Source organism: Chlamydotis macqueenii, chromosome 1 (genome assembly GCF_036417535.1).
Source record: "Chlamydotis macqueenii isolate bChlMac1 chromosome 1, bChlMac1.mat, whole genome shotgun sequence".
In the NCBI taxonomy this organism is placed as follows: Eukaryota; Metazoa; Chordata; class Aves; order Otidiformes; family Otididae; genus Chlamydotis; species Chlamydotis macqueenii.
The window spans coordinates 16,967,726-16,989,589 of record NC_141556.1 but is presented as its reverse complement, the minus strand read 5'-3'; the positions used below and the strand labels follow the sequence as shown (position 1 = coordinate 16,989,589).

The window sequence follows — 21,864 nt, the reverse complement described above, 5'->3', positions numbered from 1 at the left end:
CCTTCTGCATTTTCTTCCTAGGTTTCCTGTCTTAAAAGGGAGAGAAAGTAGGCAGTTGTCGTATAGCCTCCAATTTTGGCTTATTTTGCTCATAAAAAGTTTGGAGGGATTTGCTTTATGTAACAAAAAAAAACCTCAGGGTGAGTAACTGCTGTGCATATTTTCATAAGGCCGCTGTAGAACACGTCTGCATTAAAATATTTCATTATACACTCACCTGAGGCAGTAATGCCAATCATTTTCAATATTCCTCTCTTGAAACCCAGCGCTTTGCTTGCCTGTTAATGCAGGCTTGTACTTTGTTTCTCAGAATATTATCAAAGTGGGTAGTGCTCTACTGGACCCCAGCAACAAGGAGCACTGGGAGCAAATTCAGCGAACGGAGGGTGGCACCGCTCACCTGCTCAGGCATTACGAGGAATACTTCAACAACGTGGCCCAGAACATGAAGAAAACCTACATGAGACCTTTTGTCATTGTTGCCCCTAACATGAGTGAGTATCTGTGTTGTAAACTGCCATTTCATCTTAGAACTTTAAAAATGTGCTAGCTAGAGAGGCTAGCTGTTTGTTTTAGTAGTACCCACTAAGAAACAACATACTTGGATTTCCTAATCTTATCAGTGCATTCATTTCAAGTCCATTGAGCCTTGATCCGTATCTCTCAGTTGCCATGGGGGCCTCCTGGGAGATGTCTGATCTGTTTTCCCTCTGTGCCACTGCTCTGTGTGGCATTTTGTTGCAGCCACAGTAATGTACAGATGGTAGGAGGGGCAAAGTTTGTAAGTAAAGTTAATGCCTTTTGAGACCACCCACTGTAGTTGAACATAAGTAGATGACATTTTTGAAAGAATCACACCACCACTACCTGAAGAGTCACTGCAATACAAAAAAAAAAACCTTACTATTGATCATATACTTCTGATTTTCACATGGGTTCCTAGCCTGGAACCTATCCAGAAAATCGTCTTCTGTAGAAATTCCTGTGCTGAAAGATATTTTCTCAGAGTCGCCCATTCAGGCCTTCAAACACCCTCCAGGCCTCCCATCATCAGAGCAAAATTCTTGGGATCTAAAATATCCAGAATGGGTCTAAACTGAGAAGGAAACATCAGACATACCAAGACACCTTTACCAAAACATGTAAATGCCTCCTCTGACAAGCAAAGAGCAGCTTCTGCACTTGCAGGACTGTGGTGTACTTCATGTTGTCCCCATGGTACATGTGCAAGTGAAGCATAGCAACCACAGCCTGGTTGACTTCTTTTCCCCTTTTTCTCCCCTGCCCTCTCTATTTCATTTTCTCCCCAGGTACCAACAGTCTGAGCTGATTGGGTGTTGGTGGTAGTCCTGCTCAGAGTTGGGTGACCTTCAGAGGTCCCTCCTAAGCAGCATTGATACCTGATTTTTCTTTCAGAGGTGGTCTAAATTATTATCAGCCTGAACTTGTATTCCGCTTTCCAAGCTGCTGCTTGTATTTCAGACCTGAAGAAGGACTCCTGTGCCCAAAAACTTGTCTTATTTTCCCAGTTACACCCGTTGGCATGTGAAGTGAGTTTGCCTTTGCTTACAAGCCTTGTCCTGAGTGCTTCATTGCCAGTCACAGGGGTGAAAAAAGCAAAGGCATGAGACAGTCAAGCTACAAAGGTATAAAGTCCTGCATCAGCACCAGGGGAAAGGATTATTGTTGAACTAAGCCAAACTGAAATACTTTGATTTCTGTTTAATAAACCAACACCAAAATATTTCCTTTTGATTCAGGATTATCAGAATCAAAATGTTTTTACCTTCACACTCAGAAGAAAATATGCTGGGTGTTTTAAGCAAACTGAACTGAGATTAAAACAAAAAACAGAATTTCTGTTAGGTTGTAAATTGTGATTTTTTTTTTTCAACTAGCTCTTCCTGAGTAAAAAGGCGTGAACTTGGGAGGGATGAGGCAACTCTGGCCTGAAAGGGGGCTGTTTTCTTTTGAACGGTTTTTCCAGGTGAACGTGGCGTTAATGGAGTTTCCTAATGGCTCATCTGGGAGTTATTTAGAGACTAGGAAAGGAATGGGAATTTGCAGTTCTTAACTTGGATATTTCTTCCTATAGAAACTTGCAGTGGATTGCAGCTTTCGGTGTAGGGTTACCCCCAGGACTTCCAGCTTCTCACTTTTATTAGAACATCTAAATTGGCCCTCAAAGACTTCTCTTAAATGAGAAAGTTCAAGCCAACTCAGCTGCTTTAAAGTATTTTGGCAGTTAGACAACAGGCAGAGCTGATGAGGTGAGCCAGAGAGGAACTGCTAGCATAGAGGAAGGAGAACTGGAGGACTAAGGAGTAGTCCCAGGTAAAATCCAGGTAATTTTCTTTGCTTAGCTGACTTTGCAGTTTAACAGATGTAGAAGAACAGTATTTCTGAAGGAGCAGATTTAGCCTTCCCTGCAAGAAGCAAGTCTGAAATTGGAACATAACACTTCTGTATTTTCAAAATTTGCAGTAGTGTTTTCCTAGTAAGAGATACTGTCTTGTGAATTCCTTTCCACTGCAAAATAAATTTATAAAACGTAACATAATACTGACACATACGCTTTTAGCTGTCATTTAAGGTATTAATTGAGAGAAATTAAATTTGGCTTTGCATTTGGAGGTTTAAATGTCTTCTCTGCATCATGCAGATTTTTTAACCTTTCAATTATGTTTCATTTTGTCTCTGTATCATATTTGAAAGCATTGAAATAAATTTTATGGGAAACTTTTTTCCTCAGTTGTTGCTGTTGACGTCTTTGACAAGTCTAATTTCACGGGAGCTAGAATACCACGATTTCATGAGATTAAAGAAGATTATCCAAAAGATCTGGAGTCATCTGTTGTCTTCCCTGATACTTTGTTCAGACCTTCAGACAGGAAAGGTAAAACCCTTCTGCTGCTGTTCGGAAGGCAATTTTGACTAGCTCCCAAGGAGTGTGATTAATCCTCATAAAGCGGAGTGGTACTAGGGTGAGAGTGGGGCAACCGTCTACACAAGTGAACATTATTTAGGGATGGAGCAGCTGTGCATACTTCTGAGGCATTTTGCCTGCCGGCAGCGATGGGAGCATGGCGGGGGGCTGCATAACTGGCTGTACCTGTCTGTCAGGTCTCACTCGTGGCCCCTCCAACCGCCCTGTCAATGCGGGAGAAATGTTCTGCTTCTGTTCCCACCAGGATGGGACAGGACGGCCACCCGGAGCCTGCAGCCCCACAGCCGCTTTCCCCCAGTCCCTGCAGGGAGGTGGTGTGAGAGATGGAGAATCCAAATCTAGGAGCAGGGCCATGTTGTCAGAACTAGACAGCAAATAAAAAATCTTGAGCTACGCAGGGAGATTAGTGATGCGGGACAATACATGAGGAAGTACCTACTTCCCGGTGTCTCTGAAGTACCTGGAGATTGACGAGAGGAACCACAAGTTACTTTGGGCAAGGGAAGAGAGAGAGGGTAACCCCAAAGTGCAATAATCGTACACATATTGTGGCTGAATATCCTCCAAATGGAGAAATAGTGACACTTGTGAAAGTAACACGTAATAATGAATAAGCTGGTACATTGTTACGGCTTTTTCCTCAGAAACAGGGCACCTACTTGTATGACTTGTGTCTTTTCTGTAAGGAAAAATGTGAATTTTAAGGGATACTGCCAAAATTGAAAAGTCATTATACAGCAGAATTAGCAGGGAAAAAACCCATGTGACCAGTTGTTTTATTAGTAATACTAGCTTTGCCATATATAAAGGTACATGCAGTTTAATAGCATGTGTATTGTTTTAATGTTCTCCTTAAATGATGCACAGAGTATTTATATACTTACGGATCTTCTAGCTTAGAAATGGCTTTTTTTTCTAGCTAGGCTAAATGATTATTCATGCTTCAATGGTTATTTGATTATCAGCTATGTAACTATGAAATGTGCTAAAATTTTATTTAAAATATCAAATATATCATTAGGAACATGCTGAGTGTTGTAAGCCTAGAGTTATAACAACAATATCTCTGTATCTTTGCAAAGCAGAGTTACCAGTTTAAATGGTAGCTCCGAAGCTGCGTGGAAAGAATTTAATATTGGTGTTTATTCCATAGCAGTGCCTACAATGAAACCTTCAAATCAAAAATTGTCCTCTAAAGTGAACAGTGATGCGCTAAGCCGTGAGAGTGCTTTTGCAAAGAGAAAGAAGCGACACCCGGATGTCTCAACACAGCATACTGTTGCCATGGTCATTATATACCGATCCCTGGGACACCTCCTGCCTGAAAACTATGATCCTGACCGAAGGAGCTTGAGGTAAACTTCACACCTGTTTGTGAGTTGTGCAGGCCCCTTCTTCCACTTGCTTTGAGTGTGCAGGGGAGGCAGAGCTGCTTTTATGGTGACCAAATGTCATCTGTGCTGCAGTTGTCACTGCAGTGCTGTCTCTTGTCCTCCTCTGGCACACTGTGGGAGGACAACCACATCAATAGTGCCAGCAGCTTTTGGAGACACAGCTGTATGGAAGGCTGATAGTGCGTCTGCTTCACTTTCTGAGTGAAAGTGACTGGAAATACCTTATTTGCAGAACCTGCTGAATCAGTGCTTTGCATTTCAACATTTAGGTCACTGTCCAATTTTTCTCCTTCTGCAGATTGCCAAATCGCCCTATTATTAACACTCCTGTAGTGAGCACAGCCATTCACAGTGATGGGGAGCTTCCTCCCAACCTGGTGGAAAAGCCCATCATTGTGGAGTACACTATGCTGGAAACAGAGGAGAGAACGAAGCCCGTCTGTGTCTTCTGGAACCACTCCATCACGTATGTCTCCTGCTTGTCTTAGGGCTGTGCACAGCAGCTGTGCCGGTAGCAGAGAAGTTCTGCCCAGGAAGGTGATTCTTTGGAAAAGCCTTTCTGCTCAGTTTATTGAACTGGCAACTGATTTCTGGTGGAATAGAGCCATGTAGTAATTTCCCACCAACCTAAGAAAAATGAAAATAATCATCATAACTCTTGAAAGGATTAGCCATGTGGTTTCTAACAAACACAGTGCCATCATGTTTTTCTACAGGGTTCATTTTCACATAGCAATAATAAATCTCACAATTTATTTGTATTTGTTCATGCATTTGGCCCACAGATACATTTGGACAGGCTTAGTCTGACTTCAGTGCCTGAATTCATGGCTCATCTGAGGTCCCTAAGTCAGGACTCTCATTGCCCCATGCCGTCTTTTTAGGAGGGCGTCTCCAGGAGATGATTCCGTTCTTTGGCTGAATCTTCTCCTTTTACACTCCAGTGACAGAGTACATGGCAAGCAGGCACCCACCCTTGATGCCTCAACCAGGGCCAGTGCAAAAAAATTACAAAACCAAGTCTTCATGTTGGTAAAAAGGAGGACTGAGGTTTTGCAGATAAAGTTATATGGGTAAGGATTATAAATTATTTTTGAATTAAAAGTCAATCCGAAAACAGTTGCACTGATAAGAAGCTATGTACCTTTCATTCCATCAGCTATTGTGGATTTGCTTTCCTTTGTTTTAGTGAAAAATTGGAGGGAGAGGAAATACCTTCTTTGGGACCTTAGACCTCTTCCACTTGTTAGGAAGAAATCATAATACGTAAGCAGAACATAAGGAGAGAGTATTTGACCGTCTAGGAGGGAGGTGTGAGGGGAAAGGTGCGGTATTCTGAAAATGGCTTATTTGGGTTTTTTGTATTCAGTGAAGTTAAAGATACAGACATAGTTTTCTTGAAAATGGGAAAAATGCTAAGCTGTATATGCTTGTAAGTATTTTATTGGGTTTATGACGTGGAGACAGCACAGTCCTGTTGGAGATATTTCAAGAGTGTGGATAAAACGGAAGAAAATGTGTTGAGAGGTAACTACATGCTCTGCACGTTATGATTTCACAATATTGTAACTATTACATATATAATGCAATTTTCAACCGTAAAACCAGGTATATAGTGAGAGGATGATACTTTCTGCCCAGGGTAAAAGGAATAGCTGTTACTCATTTCCTAATGATCCAAAACCTAGTAAACCTATGGAAAAATCCATTAAAAGGCAATATCCTGTGCTGGAAATAACAGAGCAAACTAACCTAGGAAATGTTTGCCTCCTAGTCAAAAGCTTCAGGAGATTGTGTCCTTGAAAGGATCGAAGAGGCAACAGAAATCTGTTATGTTAGCCATAATAAACTCCTCTTTGCCTGTAAAGTGGTGTAATTGCTGCTATATACAGATGATTCTGCCAACTATGAGGGAATGGCAAGCCCTTTTTCATCAATTTTTAAACATCGTATGGGCTTGAAAAACTCATTAGCTCTGAAGTGATTCATCTATTAGCTATTTGCTGGCAACTTCAATGGCATTGTTGTCTGTGTTATGTCTTCCTACAGCCACAGTTAAAAAGCAGCTCTTAAACTGCCTGTAACAAAAGAGTTTTTTAAAAGTGAGTACTTTTCAAAATAAAATTATATTAAAGCTGTTTAACAAATATTTTATTGCTGAATGAAAAAAAATCTCCTGTAATGTCTAATTAAAAACACTTTCAGGAATAACAGGAGTGTTTTTATTGTTTATTGACTTCAGAATAGAATCATTAATATTGATATAAAAAAAATTCTGAAGTCACTGAAGTTAACCAAGGCTGAACAAGGAATAATTTTTAAGGGAGCAGTTTCTCCCTGATGTTAATGCAAGAGGCCTCCTGATGGAAAATATTCTTTACTGTTTTTAACCTTTTCTTGCCTACATTTTAGATGAACACTATGATAAAATCATATTACTGCTGAAACATATTTCATGTAAGAGTTTTACAAGCAGTTTCTAATCTAGGGAAATAGAGATGACTCAAAAACATGTGTATCTCTGTGGTTTTTGTTTTTTTTTTTTACTTTTTTTACCACCAGTTTGCTCTGTGCAATCACTTCCCTATATTGCTTGTCTGATCACTGACCCAAAACCAAAGATTTCTTTTTTTTTTAAAAACTCAAAACAGATTGTTGTAAAACCACAAAATTTGGCCAGCAAAGCCAGGTGTCATGTCAGAAACTACTTCAGCTGAACGCTTCTTAAGTTGGTGATATTCTTTCCGGCAGGTGACAGCTATTAATATTTCTGTCTTGGTACTTAAAGTCCTCTTTGGTTGCAGAGCAAAAGCTGCAGTAGCAGCAGGAGGCAAGGGGAGATCAGAGGATGGCTCTCAGAAATGCCTTTTTTTCCCTGCAGGTTTGGCGGGACAGGTGCCTGGTCCTCCAGAGGGTGTGAGCTGTTCTCCAGAAACCAGAGCCATGTCGCTTGCCAGTGCAACCATATAACCAGCTTTGCTGTCCTGATGGACATTTCGAAACGAGAGGTGGGTGGTGATTTTCACACTCATGGTTTTCGAGGGCTTGGGTTTTCAAGAGCTTTGGTTCAGAGCTTGAGCTTCGAACATGACTGAGAGCATTGACAGCAGATCGATCCTATGTTGCAGTGAGTCAGGAATACGTTGCCCTGTGCCTGACAGCACCTGCCACTGGGTCCGCTGAAAGGCGTTTCTTACCTGGTTGGTGCACCGTGTAGCCGGCAACACACAACTGCGCCAGACTGTGCTGCAGAGAGCCCTACAGAGAAGAGAGTGAGGCAAAGATTACAGACATGTGGTAGCTGTGGCATCACTTGATATTAGGTCCATCTAGAATTACAATGGCAGGTTCAATGACATAAGCATCATAGGTTTTTCACCATCTCAGGATAGCCTCAACTGGGGCTTTCCAGCATCAAATTCACCAAGATTCTTAACTCTGTGCTCCCTCTGGGTACTGCCCGTACACACTCTGTTGAGTGACTTAAGAGATGGTATCGTCCACTCAAGATGATCCTAAAGCAAATCTGTACGTTGGCTCAGTAGTAATTGAAACATTGGCTTTCTGATTAGTAGATTCGATTGGAGGAAAGGGAACGAAAAACTCATGGAGGTCCTGTCAATCTGTCTTTCTACAGAATGGGGAGGTGCTTCCTCTGAAGATCGTCACTTACACAACCGTATCCATCTCGCTGGTGGCTTTGCTGATCACCTTCATACTGCTGGTCCTGATCCGCACGCTGCGTTCTAACTTGCACAGTATCCACAAGAACCTGGTGGCTGCCCTGTTTTTCTCTGAGCTTGTCTTTCTTATTGGAATCAACCAGACTGAAAACCCGGTAAGAGTTACTCCATGCTTATTGCTAGAGTTATTGTCAAGCTTTTAATCAGAGGATTCATACTGCAGCTTTTACCGGCTCCCAACTGTTTCGCTTTCGCTTCTTTTTTACTTCTGCTTGGCCTCAACAGTCATCAGGCTTTTGAAATATTCTTGTGTGTTTTACATGATTAATAGCAGTGCAAGGAGATAGGACTATGTCTTATTTTCAGAGAGCAAATGACAGCAGCTCTATTGAAGGCTTGTCCCAGGAACTGAACCCTGAATACTGAAGTCTTCCTTCCTTTCCATCAGTATGTTTTCTGTCTTGCTTTGTCTGTTAGGTAGGAGGCTCTCCAGTTTCTCCTGCAGCAGGTACCTCACAAGCCCAAACAGCTCCTGGTGTTGACTGGTAGGTTGTCACCTATGTTTTGCTGTGTAGGTGCTAATAATATACATGTTGCACACCCACCATGGCCGTTCTGGAGAAGCCACTTGCCAGGCATGGGACAGCTTGCTACATCCCAGAATCAGTAGGAAACCTGTCACTTTGCTTTGTGCCTTCCAGCCACAGCTATTGTTGGCTTCAGCCCGTCATATCTGTTGCCAAATGTCAGTGCAGGCACCTCCAGCATTGTGCATGTCAAGAAACGCAGCCTATGAATGGACTGAATATGAGATGTACACCACACATGAAGTGTGTATGCTCTGTATCTAGGACCTCATTGCTTTCTTAGCTATCTAGCATTATGTGTAGTATTGCTGCTAATTCTTAGAGGCACCCATGTCAAAAGTCACTATTATCATGCAGTCTGGTAGGAGACAAGCAGGCAAGGATTCCAGCACTGCCAAGCTTTACCAGTCCATAGACAGATCGGGGATGACAAAAGTCTGTCGTTAACAGATATGAAGAATATTCAAAATGTTCGTGTAGGGATTATCAGAACACTCTGAAGAAAATTTCTGTTTTAGAAACCCTTTACTGTACATGTTTCAATCTAAGTTTTGAAAGGGAAATACAATCTTGAGATTAAAACACACACACACAAAAAATTAACCACACTGATTCCACATTGTCCAAGCAGCAGAAATGGGAGAAAATGCCTACATTCAATGGTATCATCACTGTTATGGTAACAACACCATTGTGCCTGACCATGTAGCTTCACTTACTATATAACTGAAGCCTAAAGTGTCACCCTGGCTTCTGATATCCATTTCAGCTATAACATGCATTTTAGAAAGTATTTGACTTTGACTTAGAGGTTTGGTGTGATAGCCAAGTTCCTTAACTCTGTTAGTGTAAGGTGTTGTAGTGTCTCATCCCAGTTAAACGTGCTGTCAGATTTTGTCGAATTTCAACTTCCCGTAACTAGGTGCTATCAAGACCTTTTCCTAGTAAATTTGAAAGACCTCTCATATAAAAATTGCGTTCTCAGGAAGTCTCTGTTCAGTAGAGTTTCTTCTGGAAAACTAAATAAAATTAAGCTGCTTAAATTCTTCAGTTTCTAAGATTCAGGTTATTCTGTTGCCTTCTTTATGGACTTTCATCCCTGACTTTACCTTTTGGAAAACTGTGAGTGTTAAACTGGATCAAGCCTTCCAGCTGGTAGTGTCACTTCCAGTCCCATATTCCGATATTCCCCTCCATCAGGGACCCCAGTTACCTATGCTATGTTGAGGTGTTTGGCAATGACCTGCCCTCTGGGATACAGTCTCACATCATGTGTGACCCATGTTGTCTTTGGTTCATAATATACGAGTTTGCATATTAAAATAACTTTGCCCAAATGAACTCACCTTGCTAATTGATCCACAGCACTCCATGTAACTTGGCCTTTCCCGTGCCTTCTTGAGCACACTATTCATTTTTCATTGTGTGTCACTAGCAGGGAATTTATACTCTTTCAGTTCTCTGACATGAATACTGAGGAGCAGGGTCCAAGCCCACATCCCCTAACTATTATATGTTTCTATCTTACCAAAAATTATGCAGTAAATTATGGCTCCTCATTTCCAGATTCCTTTCATAGTATCATGAAGCACCAAGCAAAGGTTTGTGAGAGTAGTAAAACAGTTTGCAATAGCAATACCACAAATACTAATGGTCATACTTGGTGAGATTGCTCCTTCCCATTATCGTGGCTTTGGGCTCATGGTGTGATCGTATCATGTACTGTTACCAGGACTCAGTGAAACGCCCCAAACCCTTAACCCACTTAGAAAAGTTGCAGACTGTATTTCATACAGCAGAAAGCCGCTCCTTACAGCCTACCCAGTCAATTTGAGAAGTTAGGAGGGCTGTAAGCCATGTCTGCTTGAGACAATTATTCATCTGTCTGTATGGAATGAGAGTTGTCTAACGAGTCATGCACTGATGAACATAAAGAGGGAAAAAATGCTGGAGCACAAATAATGCTGTGCTGCTTGGCACCAAGCCTGGCTTTTATGGGTTTCTGTAAATTAACAGTCACATTTCTGGGCAAGGTTTTAATCTTTCCCTGGACTATTGATAGAAAGTGATTTATTTTCTTTCTTTTTTCTTACCTGAAAAAGGTAATGTTCAGGGCAGCAGGCTACTCATAGGCATGTGCCAGTAGGAACAAAAAAAGCCCTGCTTACATAGAAAGAAGAAAGGTCTTTTATTTGGTGAGCTACATTTTCAATAACAGTTGGTGTTATAATAAACCTGATGCAGTAAGTGAATCTAGAAAGTTGGCGATCTTTGTCATTCAGCAAAGTTAAACGGGGAAACTTACGTTTCTGAACGTTATACCATGAAAAAACACTAAAAAATCATGCCAAAATCTGAAAGCAGGGTCAGTGCTGCACGGGAACAAAAGAATCCCAAACACAACGTAAAACATTTTGAAGCAAAAATTGAATGGTTACACAAAGTGCTCTTAATTCAAGCTTATTCAACAGATCCTTGGCAAAATCTTTCGCTTTGCTTCAAAAAGGAGAAGGTTAATTGCAAGATTTAAATTCAGGTGTCGGATGCTTGTGGTCATTCCTGTTTTCACCCATCAAACCGTTAAGTTGGGAGGGAAGACTGGTGAGCAGATATTACAGAAATGCAAGTCTGTGAAGGTCAGAGGTTCCAAGGTGGCCATTTGGTCACAAAGTTGACTTCAGCTACCAGTTTGCCCATTGTAGCTGTTACTCCTAGCCACACGAAGGACCCAGTTTCAGCAGGACCTTCATTTTTGCTGCTCTCAGCCTGGCAGAGCTGAGTGGTCCACTTTATGCTGCTGAGGGAGGATAAAAACCAAATCCAAACCTGAGACTGGAAGCTCCAAATCCCCATGTTCCTAGCCAAAGATGTGAACTAACCGGCCAGCACTAACTTGCTTGCTTTTTGTCCTCATGACTTCTGTGCCTGACTGCAAGTAGCACAGCCTCAAGAGGAGGGTAGAGCCGAGCATTTCTGGACCCAGAATATCCTGCAGCCTGGCAGTTAAGGTGGTTTTCTGCAGTGGATAAGAAGGGGGATAACCTCCCTGCTCAAGCCTGTTAGATCCTAGAAGCCACTGTCCCATTTTGTAGTCAAATACTCTGATTTTGACATTCTGTAAAAGAGTAGGTGGTGATCTAGTTCTGGCTACATCATTTTAGTAGTCATAATGGCAAGGCATCCTCCATGACTTGTTGAAGTATAGATGTGCAAGGTCTGCAGGGTTCGGCAGTGAAGAGCAGAGCTGCAAGGACAAAATAGGTGGCCACTGCCTTACCCCATGGATGCATCCGTGCTTTTATTTCTCAATTCCTTTTTAAAAAGAGTCCCGGAAAAGGAGCTGTAGATGGAACAGACCTTTTGAGACCCATGACACAGTCACGTAGGGGCAAAACGGTCCATTGATCTATGCTAGGATCACATCAAATTTTGCCTGTTTGTGAGACAGATATTTCATTTAACTGATAAGAAAATTCCTGAAAGAAATGATGGATTTCTTTGGTTAAGGTCTATAGATCATGTTCATGCTCATTGCTCATGTCCAGCATGAGCAGGTCATTGCTCATGTTCAGCATGTTCACTTTTCCTGGGCTGAAGCTTCATGGATTTCTGTCCCCAGAAGTGAAGTTTTTCAGAGCAAGAAGGACGTTCTCGGGGACTGGTTCTAAACTGAAGACCTAAGATCTGTCTCACATCTCTCCTCTGCCTCTGCCAAACACAAGGAGAGTTTCTTTGTACTTCTTTATCTACTAGTATCAGGCACAACACAGTGTCTACTTTAAGACAAAACAAAACTGTACTAAAATAGCACACTTTCTTGGAGCAAGAGACCTCTCTCTCCCTGGAAGGAGCAAAGTGGCAGAAAAGCCCATAGGATGGCCCTTGATATGGAGATGGGAGACACCGAGTCAGTGCAAGGCTGAGGGTGGCCGTTCTCAGGAGCAATTTGTTAGCTTTGCAGTGAGACCAATTTAACTGATGCAGTTAAACATGCTGTGGCTAAATTCACTGGAGTGGCGTTGTGCAAGCAAGGCTCATGCATGAGGCAGGGCAGAGGCTCTGCAGCCTCCTTAGGGGCATCCCCACCTCCTGCTCTGCACCAGGAGAAAGAGCTCTGCCAACCCTGCCCCTCCCACGAGCAGAAGGAATTTGTTCAGAATAGCCAGAAGTCTCACCTGTGTGGCAGATATGCAGAGAAATTAGCCACAGAACAAGGAAGGCAAGGGCAGCGAGCAAAAGCGTGTTGGGTTGATAGGGTAAAGCTGAACCAGACTCAGAACAAGGCACATAATTAAAAAAAAAAAACAAACCTTTCAGAATATGAACAGCTTTTCTGAAACTCTGAAAAACTTAATTAATGGCAGTATGTTTGTTCTGTCAAAACCTTTTTATTACACTTGCTTTTAGCTGCACGGGGGAGCCAGTGACTCACCAGATTGTGATTCAGAAGAGCAGCTCTAATTTCCTTGCCCTTTCCCTTCTGCAGTTTGTGTGTACTGTGATTGCCATCCTCCTGCATTATTTCTACATGAGCACCTTTGCATGGATGTTTGTGGAGCAGCTCCACATCTACCGGATGCTGACTGAAGTGAGGAACATCAACTTTGGGCACATGCGGTTCTACTACGTCGTTGGCTGGGGCATTCCTGCCATCATAACAGGTACCCTCAGCCACCCCAAAACAGCTTTGTTTCCCTTCCCTGACATGTTCACTGGCCAGATTCAGGAAAGTTACCCCATCCAGGACAGCTGTGGGTACATTCAACTGCTGCTGTTGCTTCAGTGTTTTTCTGAACAAGGGCAACACCAAATCAAGTCTAGCACAAGTCAGTCTGAATTTGGTAAATCTGTGTACCAAATGTCTGTTGCCCCAGTTGAAGCGATACTGAGGGTTTTACAATAAAAGAAACGTAATTGCTCCTAGATTAGAACAGGACTTGATAACATTGCTTGGGAATAAGAGTATTTTTCTTTTCACAACCTTACCAGTACCCTTCAGATATTTTCCTTCCCTGAGCTGGTACCATATGGACACATGGTGTCTTGAGGAGGTAGCTGCAGTGGCTTGAGAAGCAATGCTGCCCACAAGACGTTACTGCCCTTCACTGGACATTCCTGTTGCCTACCCTCGACCACCAGTAAATGCTCCCTGAAGGAGATTTCAGCAGTTCTGTTTTACTTGGCATAAAAATGAACAGTAATACTCAAGCAGCCTTTTACTTCATTTCAAAGGCGATAGCTTCCAGTTGAGGAAAAGTAATGAAAAGCTGGAAGCAATGATCTTTTAAACTGTTCCAGGGTGATCCACAGGAGCACATCCATCTCCGCCTTCACCATGCCTATTTTTGCCATCAGACATTTCCAGTGCTACCCTAAGCACATGGTGCTGCGTTAATTCAGGCAGACAGCTCCTCGGGAAGTGTGCTTCACAGAACAGTTGGAGCGAGGTTTTTTGGTTCAGCTATTTCAGCATGTATCTGTTGCCATATGGGAAATCAGATCATAGGCAGACAGTTAACTTTCATTCAATTACTTTTATTTTTACACATAGCAACATACTGCCAGCAACAGCAGAGGTTTAGCTGTCTCTCAGATCAAACAAATAGCTATCACTCATATACACTTGGAAAAATACTATGGAACAAGTTAGAATTTTAAAAATATATGTTTGGTTTTTTTCTGTGTGGCTTAAGAAAGTGTAATACTGAAATATAACGTAGATCAGGAGCTGGTAAGTTTTTTCCATATCACCTTGTGCATAAATAATTCCTGATTCTATCGATTTATCCAGAACACAGTGGAAGGTACAGCCCAGAAGGCTGTGTCACTCTAGACATATCTCTGACATTTTAAATAGAAATTGTCCTTGAAGTTCTAAAACTTTTCAGACGTGTGTAACTTTTCTCACTACATACAGGACTACTGCAATATATTTAGGACTGTTTACGTGCCAACAGATATTTGGCAGCATAATTTCTGGTACAAAAGAAGTCTTATGATTAAATAGTAGTAAACAATTTGCGTTTCAGAACACATGATTCTTTAGAAGAACTTTGTCAGAACGATTTTGTGTTTTATGTTTAATTTCTCTCCTGAATTTTAAATTAATTCAGACCTTCTCAACAGCAGTATTATTTCATGGTTTAGTAGGCATGGTGGTGTTAGGCTGACAGTTGGACTTGATGATCTTGGAGGTCTTTTCCAAGCTTAAAGATTCTACGATTATGCAATCTAAATATTACAAATACACTGTTTTTACATTTTTCTACTACGGTGCTATTCTCTGTGATATTTTGCACTTTTAAAACTACGAGTTATGGTTCCAGGTTGTCTCCTGTAATTTAAACTATGAATCTACTCAATTTGCAGTTCATTTAAATGAAAAGTCAGATCCCTATTACTGAGCAAATCACAGGATTTAGTGAAGTGAAGGATGAAGAAAACTAAGCCTCTAGTCTGTTGTTCCAGGTTTAGAAATCATCTGAAGAGAAATTTATTTCATCATAAATAGCATAATGTGGGATTTCTTGCCTCTGGAAAACTTTGTTACTGTACCTACTTTAAATAAACTCCTTTTATAAATTTTAGTATCTAAACAGTAAAAAGATTCCAACTTCATAACATGCATCTTAAATGCAATTTCTTTTAAATTGTTTTATTAGAGAAGGATTGTGTACGTTTCTTAATAGTGGAAAAATCTATATATGGGAAAGGATTTTAGTCTTGTACATCCAAAGGACTTCTTAGTTTTATTCGAAAGATAAATATCTAGCCCATTTCATCTTTATCATAGCTATCCTGAAAAAAAAAAAAGAACCTACAGTAGCAGTTGCTTTACTCTGTTTTGTTTATTTATTTTTTCTATTTTCCATGCTCAGACTGACATTTATTTCAAGCTGGGGCGTAGTGGTCCTAAGGCATCTGTGACGGGACCAGGCTACTTGCAGAAGGGAACCTTGACCTTTGGGAGGGGGGGAAACTTAGCAAAATGTTTACATAGGGAACGCTCCAGCAGGGAAGAACCACATTTAATCACAGCATAGAAAAGCAAATTGCCGTGAATAAAAGTAGAATGGAAGCTGGGAGAAGGCTTAGAGCCATCAAAAGAGTGCAGATCCAGAATATTCCTCCATGGGGAGCGATAGTGGAATATTTTAAATTTGCTTTAAGCTTGCTCATTTTAAAATGTAGTTTGATCCATCTAGGAATGGGATTTTATGACTTCCTTGTCTCAGGAGCAAAGGGCTGGATTTGGCACCCAGCAACACCCCCTCAGTTCTGCCTGTCTTCATGGCAACACGCTGACCGGTCAGGGTATGTGTGCTGTAGCTGCTTTGCCATGGAGACTGCAGTGCTCACGTTAAAACAGGTTCTTACATAGGCATGAATCTAGTGTCCTCCAGAAAATGACACTTTCCAGATCTGGTGTTTGCTGTGAATACTAAGCGAGGCAATGAGTCAGGACAGAGGTGAGGCTGACCCGCAGTTGCCCGAGTCACATGCGGCTGCTGAGCCCGCAGAAGCTCAGAAGGTTAGGAATGTGCCCTTCCAGCAGCACCTCCCCACAGCGTCCTCTTGGTCCCCACAGGACACTTGGCTCAGCCATAGGATAAGGCGCAGTTTCTGCCAACATCAGTGAACTCTCACGCAGCCCACACACTTAGTCTGCTCAGGACGACCAGGCTGCAGCATTTAATTGATGTGCCAAAATGATTCTCTATATTACATTGCATTGGCTTAATTCTGCCTTTGGGTAAAGCATTATTTCACATATTGTTGACTCCAGTAAAATTTGGACCGCATACCTGAAGACTGCAATTCACCCCATTAGTTTAATGGAGAACTTTAGGGTAGGATTTTGGGAGTGAAAAAATGTTGCTGTCTGCCAGTTACTTTTAGAGCCAGATGTTTGGTCAAGATGTAGTTTAAGTCCCACATGATGGGGAAATCAAGTCCTGGGAAGCAGGCTGTGTCTATAGAATTACATCTGTATAAAACACTTTATGGTCCCTTAATCATTTCTGGCTAATTCTTTCTGGATGGCAACTGCTGAAGGGGGTGGTGAAAGGGCCAATGGGAGCAGGGAGGGAGACCAGTCCTATCTCATTCCACACTTCAGAGAAAACAGATCCAATATCCACTGCTTTGCCAAATAGCCAGTTTACTTTTCATAGACCGTAGGCTTGTACCAGATGTGAATATTGGCTGTGGTCCAGCTTTAAGCAGCGCGAGTGAAACCCAGCCACCTCTCCCTTTTTCAGTGTCTTTTCATCAAAGCACATGAGCTTCCATTAAAAAAAAATAAAGAGGCGTTTATTAGTGCACGTGAATTCTCCTTGCGGAGAACGGCACTGCCGTCAAACTTGGCCGCCTGCTTGAGTCAGGACATATGCTCAACGCAATAGGTGCCCCCGCTGCCCAGACAACGTGCTGGAGCCGTTTACCATATGTCGTTGGCCTTAGGCCTTGTAGGGATCAATTTCTGTGTCTTGAAGGAGGAAGACCTCTGCGGTATTTTGCAGGTCAAGGGCAGCAATGCCAGTGCGTCGCCATATGGGCAAGGTGTAGGGCACCAAATCAGATGGCACTGTAAATCAGCAGGTAGAGGTTGGACTCGGAGACTCCCTTGGAATTGTCCAGGCTTTTAAAAATAAAACAATAAAAGGTGTGTTCTTAACTCCGTTGCCTTGGGGGCATTAGCAAACTCCATTTCAAACTGCGCTGAAAGCAATGGGAGGTACCTGGGGTGGCAGCTCAAAATGATTCCCACCTGAGCTCAAGTGGTTAACTCCCATGAGTTCCCAGGCTCCTTTGTCTCTGGTGTTATTTTAATGACAGCAAGCTCACAGCAGCTAAGAATGTACTTTTTTTGTAGTATAGACATCTCCTCAGTTTTGATTCATGTCATTCTGCTGCATAGGCTTATTGAAATTCCTCAACATGTCACTCACCCTCAAGGCTTCATCTTACTGTGTGAGTATCACTGTAAAACTGTGCTGAAACAGAATTAATTTGGGACTTGCATTTATTGTCATTTTTATGCAGCTAAACTTTGTTCTGGTAGGCAAAACTCATAGTATCATTTGATATGGAGTAACCAGCTTAAAGGTTTTGATTTACAAAAGTTTTATTTCAATATTTGCCTTGATTTTGACTTCCCAGATCGTCCTATCGGATACATTTTGCTGTTATCATTTTGTTTGTCAGACAGTGATTTGAAAATGTGGCAGGTTATATAGAAAATCTCAGCAGCACCTTTCTGATGTACTTTCTCTCCATTTTGTGACCCAGGGCTTGCTGTTGGTCTGGATCCACAAGGCTATGGGAACCCTGATTTTTGCTGGTTGTCTGTTCATGACACGCTTATCTGGAGTTTCGCTGGGCCCATCGTAATTGTTGTAGTTGTAAGTACGGTGGAGTTGGCATCCTGAGCTGTCTCTTCTTTACTGCTACCTTTTCTTTTATGTTTCGGCAATCAGTAGTCATAATGTGAAGCCACTGTATTCTTTACACTTGAAATTTCCATACTTGAAATCTTTTGCTTAAACAGATAAGATGAGCTGAACTCCTGGAAATCAGAGCGCTGCTTGCCAGTGCAAAGATTGCTTGTGGAGCAATGACTGTGTGGCCAGAAACCTACTTATTTTTTCCCATTTGCTTTGTTCCATGTTTGAAGGATTGGTCGGTGGGCCGTAACAAGTCCCTTCATTCAGAAGTCCTAAAAGAATATTAAATAATTCAATTTTCAGGAATTTAAAAGAATTGGCTGTTGTTTAACTTCTACCTTAAAACATCCCTCAGTAACAGAGCACCAGAAGATACATATCCATGGTGTGACTATATCTTGAATACCGAGTCTGGTCTCCTCATCTCAAAAAGTATGAAGTAGACTTGGAAGTGGTGCAGATTGGAGTCACAAGTCATCAGAGATGTGGCTTAGACCCCACTGAAGGAGCAACTAAGTGGGCTAGGAGCCTTCAGCCTAGAGAAGAGAAAGCTGCAGAGAAGGGGATAGGGAGGAGCTTGTAATAGCATAGTGGCCTGGAGAATATGACCATGGAGCCAACCGTTTGGTGTCTTTTCCAACACAGTCAGCAGCAGGAAGTGGCAGATTCAGAACAAACAGGACAAGCTACATCACTGCTCGACAGGGCATAAAGTTAGAAACTCATAGAAACAAGACAATGGTGATGGTAAAGCTTTCTAAAAGCTTACTTTCTAAATTGTTTTAGAAAGTAAATGGACAAATTTCCAGCATCAATATTCACAATGAATGATTAAGTACAAACACACCACCCCACCTAGTACATCCCAGCTATGGAAATCAGTGGAGGGTGGAGGAGTGTTCAGGGGAATTACCACTATATGCTTGTTCTGTTACTATGTTCTGCTTTGGCCCAGCTGGAACAAGATGCTGGGCTGCGTGAACTCTGGTCTGGACAAGGACAGCCATTCCTGAGTTTTATGTTCGACTCAAGCCTCTTTGCGTAGTGCTATCTTACTGGGTTTCATCTAGATCAAGTCCTAGGATGTTCTTGACTATGTTCTTGCCATCCAGAGGGACCTTGGCAGGCTTGACAGGTGGGACAATGCAAACCTCATGAAGTTCAATACGGCCAAGTGCAAGATCCTGCACATGGGTTGGGGCAATTCCAGGCACAGATACTGGCTGGGTGGAGAATGGATTGAGAGGAGCCCTGAGGAGAAGGACTTGGGGATACTGGTGGGCAAGACGCTCAACATGAGCTGGCAATGCGTGCTTGCAGCCCAAAAAGCCAACCACATTGTGGGCTGCATCAAAAGAAGCATGGCCAGCAGGTCAAAGGAGGTGATTCTGTCCCTCTGCTCCACTCTGGTGAGACCCCACCTGGAGTACTGTGTCAGCTCTGGAGCCCCCAACATAAGAAGGACATGGACCTGCTGGAGCAAGTCCAGAGAAGGGCCACAAAGATGATCAGAGGGCCGAAGCACCTCTCCTATGAGTTCAGGCTGAGAGAGTTGGGGCTGTTCAGCCTGGAGAAGAGAAGGCTCTGGGGAGACCTTATAGCAGCCTTCCAGTACCTAAAGGGGACTTATAGGAAAAATGGGGAGAAACTCTTTAGCAGAGCCTGTTGTGATAGGACAAGGGTAACAATTTTAAAATAGAAAGAAAGAGATTGAGATTAGGTATAAGGAAGAAATTGTTTACAGTGAGGATGGTGGAACACTGGAACAGGTTGCCCAGAGAGGTGGTGGAAGCCCCATCCCTGGAAACGTTCAAGGCCAGGTTGGACGGGGCTCTGAGCAACCTGATCTGGTTGGAGATGGCCCTGCTCCTTGCAGGGGGGTTGGGCTAGATGACCTTTAAAGGTACCTTCCAATCCAAACTATTCCATGATTCTGTTTCAGCTTGAATCTCAGAACTTTGAGACGTGTAAATTGAAGGAAAAATATTCTCAGCACCACAAACCATTTTAGGATAAAAATTTCATTGTCATTGAAAACTGGATACTACAACTTTATAGAAGGAATCCATGCTGTTATTTCCATTTCCCTTTCAGATAAACACTGTCATCTTTATACTGGCCATGAAAGCATCGTGCAAAGGAAGGCAACGTTCATTTGAAAAAACTGGAGTCCTGTAAGTTTGGGTTCAAAAACCTGTAGGAAATGTTCTGGCCAAGGGTCAGAATTGCCTAAAAGCAAGTGTCAGGGTGGAACATAAGTAAGATATTTGGAGGAGACAGTCAGCATTGGTAGCAGCAATTGGAGCTCCTTCACCAGCACCTAATCCTAGGGTTCCCTTGGAAGCTCTGTAAAACCTTCACTTTGCTGCTTTGCACCACCAAGTGTGGGCAGGAGAAGGGAGAGGAGAGGGAAAGGTCTGGTTTCTGGATGGTATCATTACAGTCCTTCCGGATCTTTCATCATACTCCCTACTACACTGTCACTTCACCTCCACCCGTGGCATGCCCTGGCAGACATAGTTCTGGGTCTCCTCGTGCTCGCCCGTGGCTCAGAAAGATCTCCCCTCATGAATGCCTGGGTGACCAGCTGTGTCAGGGCAGAGAGCAGTTAAGGTTCCCATGCTGAGGGCTAGCCTCTCCCCGACCCACTCCCTGAAGGACGAGCAGAAAGCCTTGCAAGCTGCAACCTGCAACCTGCCGCCTTCCCAAGCTGCTGTGGCAGCCTGTTCCATTAGCGTCTGTTTTGCCCAAAGCTCAGAATTTACCTTTAAACTGAAATGTGATTAGCTGCTTTTTTTTTTTGTTCAAATAGGTAGCTGTATGAGATTTCAAAAGGCTCCTTCTAGCTATTTATTCAGCCCTGGCCATTGGGTAATTTTTGGAAGTTTCTTTTTTAAATCTCCCTAAGCAAGTGGAGCATAATTGCTACTTAATGGCAGCTACTTTACTCATAATACCAAACTTTTGCCGCTAGAATTGTGACCATCTTTTGAAAGCATCTATGGAAATAATGTTTTTAAGCAAACAAATATTCCCCTCAGTGCCCTCGTTCCAAAACCTTGGGCTGTAATGCTGAGAAGGAATGTGAGAGTGAACTCAACAAACAGAAATGAGACGGACATGGCCATTTACCGCCCGGATCTCTTCCTCGGAGTCAACAGGGCTGAACAGCGTGGGCTTGGCAAAGAGCCTGGTTTGTTTGAAGAAAACCTTGGAAGTGAACTTGAAAGGAAAACACCTTTTTTTAACCTGAATTTACTAAGTCATTGAGTAGTGCAGTGAGAGAGTTGGGAACTGGGAGCTGGTGAACACTGCCCTGATTTTCCCAAAGGTCCTTTCCAGTTGGCGAGTCGTTGGGCACGTGGCACCGCCAGTGCGGAGAAGCCGGGCTGTTCTCTCGTATCCTGCCATGCTGCAAACGCCCGTCTGTGTTTGCTTTACAGCTCTGTGCTGCGAACGGCATTCCTGCTCTTGCTACTCATCAGTGCCACATGGCTGCTGGGGCTGATGGCGGTGAACAGTGACGTTATGACGTTTCACTATCTCTTTGCCATTTTCAGCTGCCTGCAGGTAAGTTGGATGGCGTCTTGTCCGTGGCAGACCTTGGTGAGCACACTGCCTCACCCAAACCTCCAAATACCAGCTACACATGAGCTGACTTAAGAACAGAGATGTCAAGTACAATTTTTGCTCTGTTTTCTCAAAGAGAGGGTTCTTTTCACCAAAACCATAGCTGTGAGTAATTGCATCTATCACTTTATCATTCTAAAGGTAAGTGCTCTACTATAGTAACCTGTGACAGATAAA

The 21,864-nt window shown here is 42.6% G+C and overlaps 1 protein-coding gene across 1 annotated transcript in view; it reads left to right on the top strand.

Annotated features, from left to right (window-relative positions):
• Positions 1 to 21,864, top strand: part of CELSR1 (cadherin EGF LAG seven-pass G-type receptor 1) — a 173,213-nt gene that overhangs the window by 141,633 nt on the left and 9,716 nt on the right. Inside the window, exons 19-28 of the mRNA XM_086746818.1 lie at positions 311 to 494; positions 2,753 to 2,896; positions 4,101 to 4,302; positions 4,640 to 4,807; positions 7,223 to 7,349; positions 7,979 to 8,179; positions 13,098 to 13,272; positions 17,903 to 18,015; positions 20,152 to 20,231; positions 21,501 to 21,627. Of these exons, the coding sequence (XP_086602944.1) occupies positions 311 to 494; positions 2,753 to 2,896; positions 4,101 to 4,302; positions 4,640 to 4,807; positions 7,223 to 7,349; positions 7,979 to 8,179; positions 13,098 to 13,272; positions 17,903 to 18,015; positions 20,152 to 20,231; positions 21,501 to 21,627 (1,521 nt within the window). The remainder of the gene's footprint in view (positions 1 to 310; positions 495 to 2,752; positions 2,897 to 4,100; positions 4,303 to 4,639; positions 4,808 to 7,222; positions 7,350 to 7,978; positions 8,180 to 13,097; positions 13,273 to 17,902; positions 18,016 to 20,151; positions 20,232 to 21,500; positions 21,628 to 21,864) is intronic.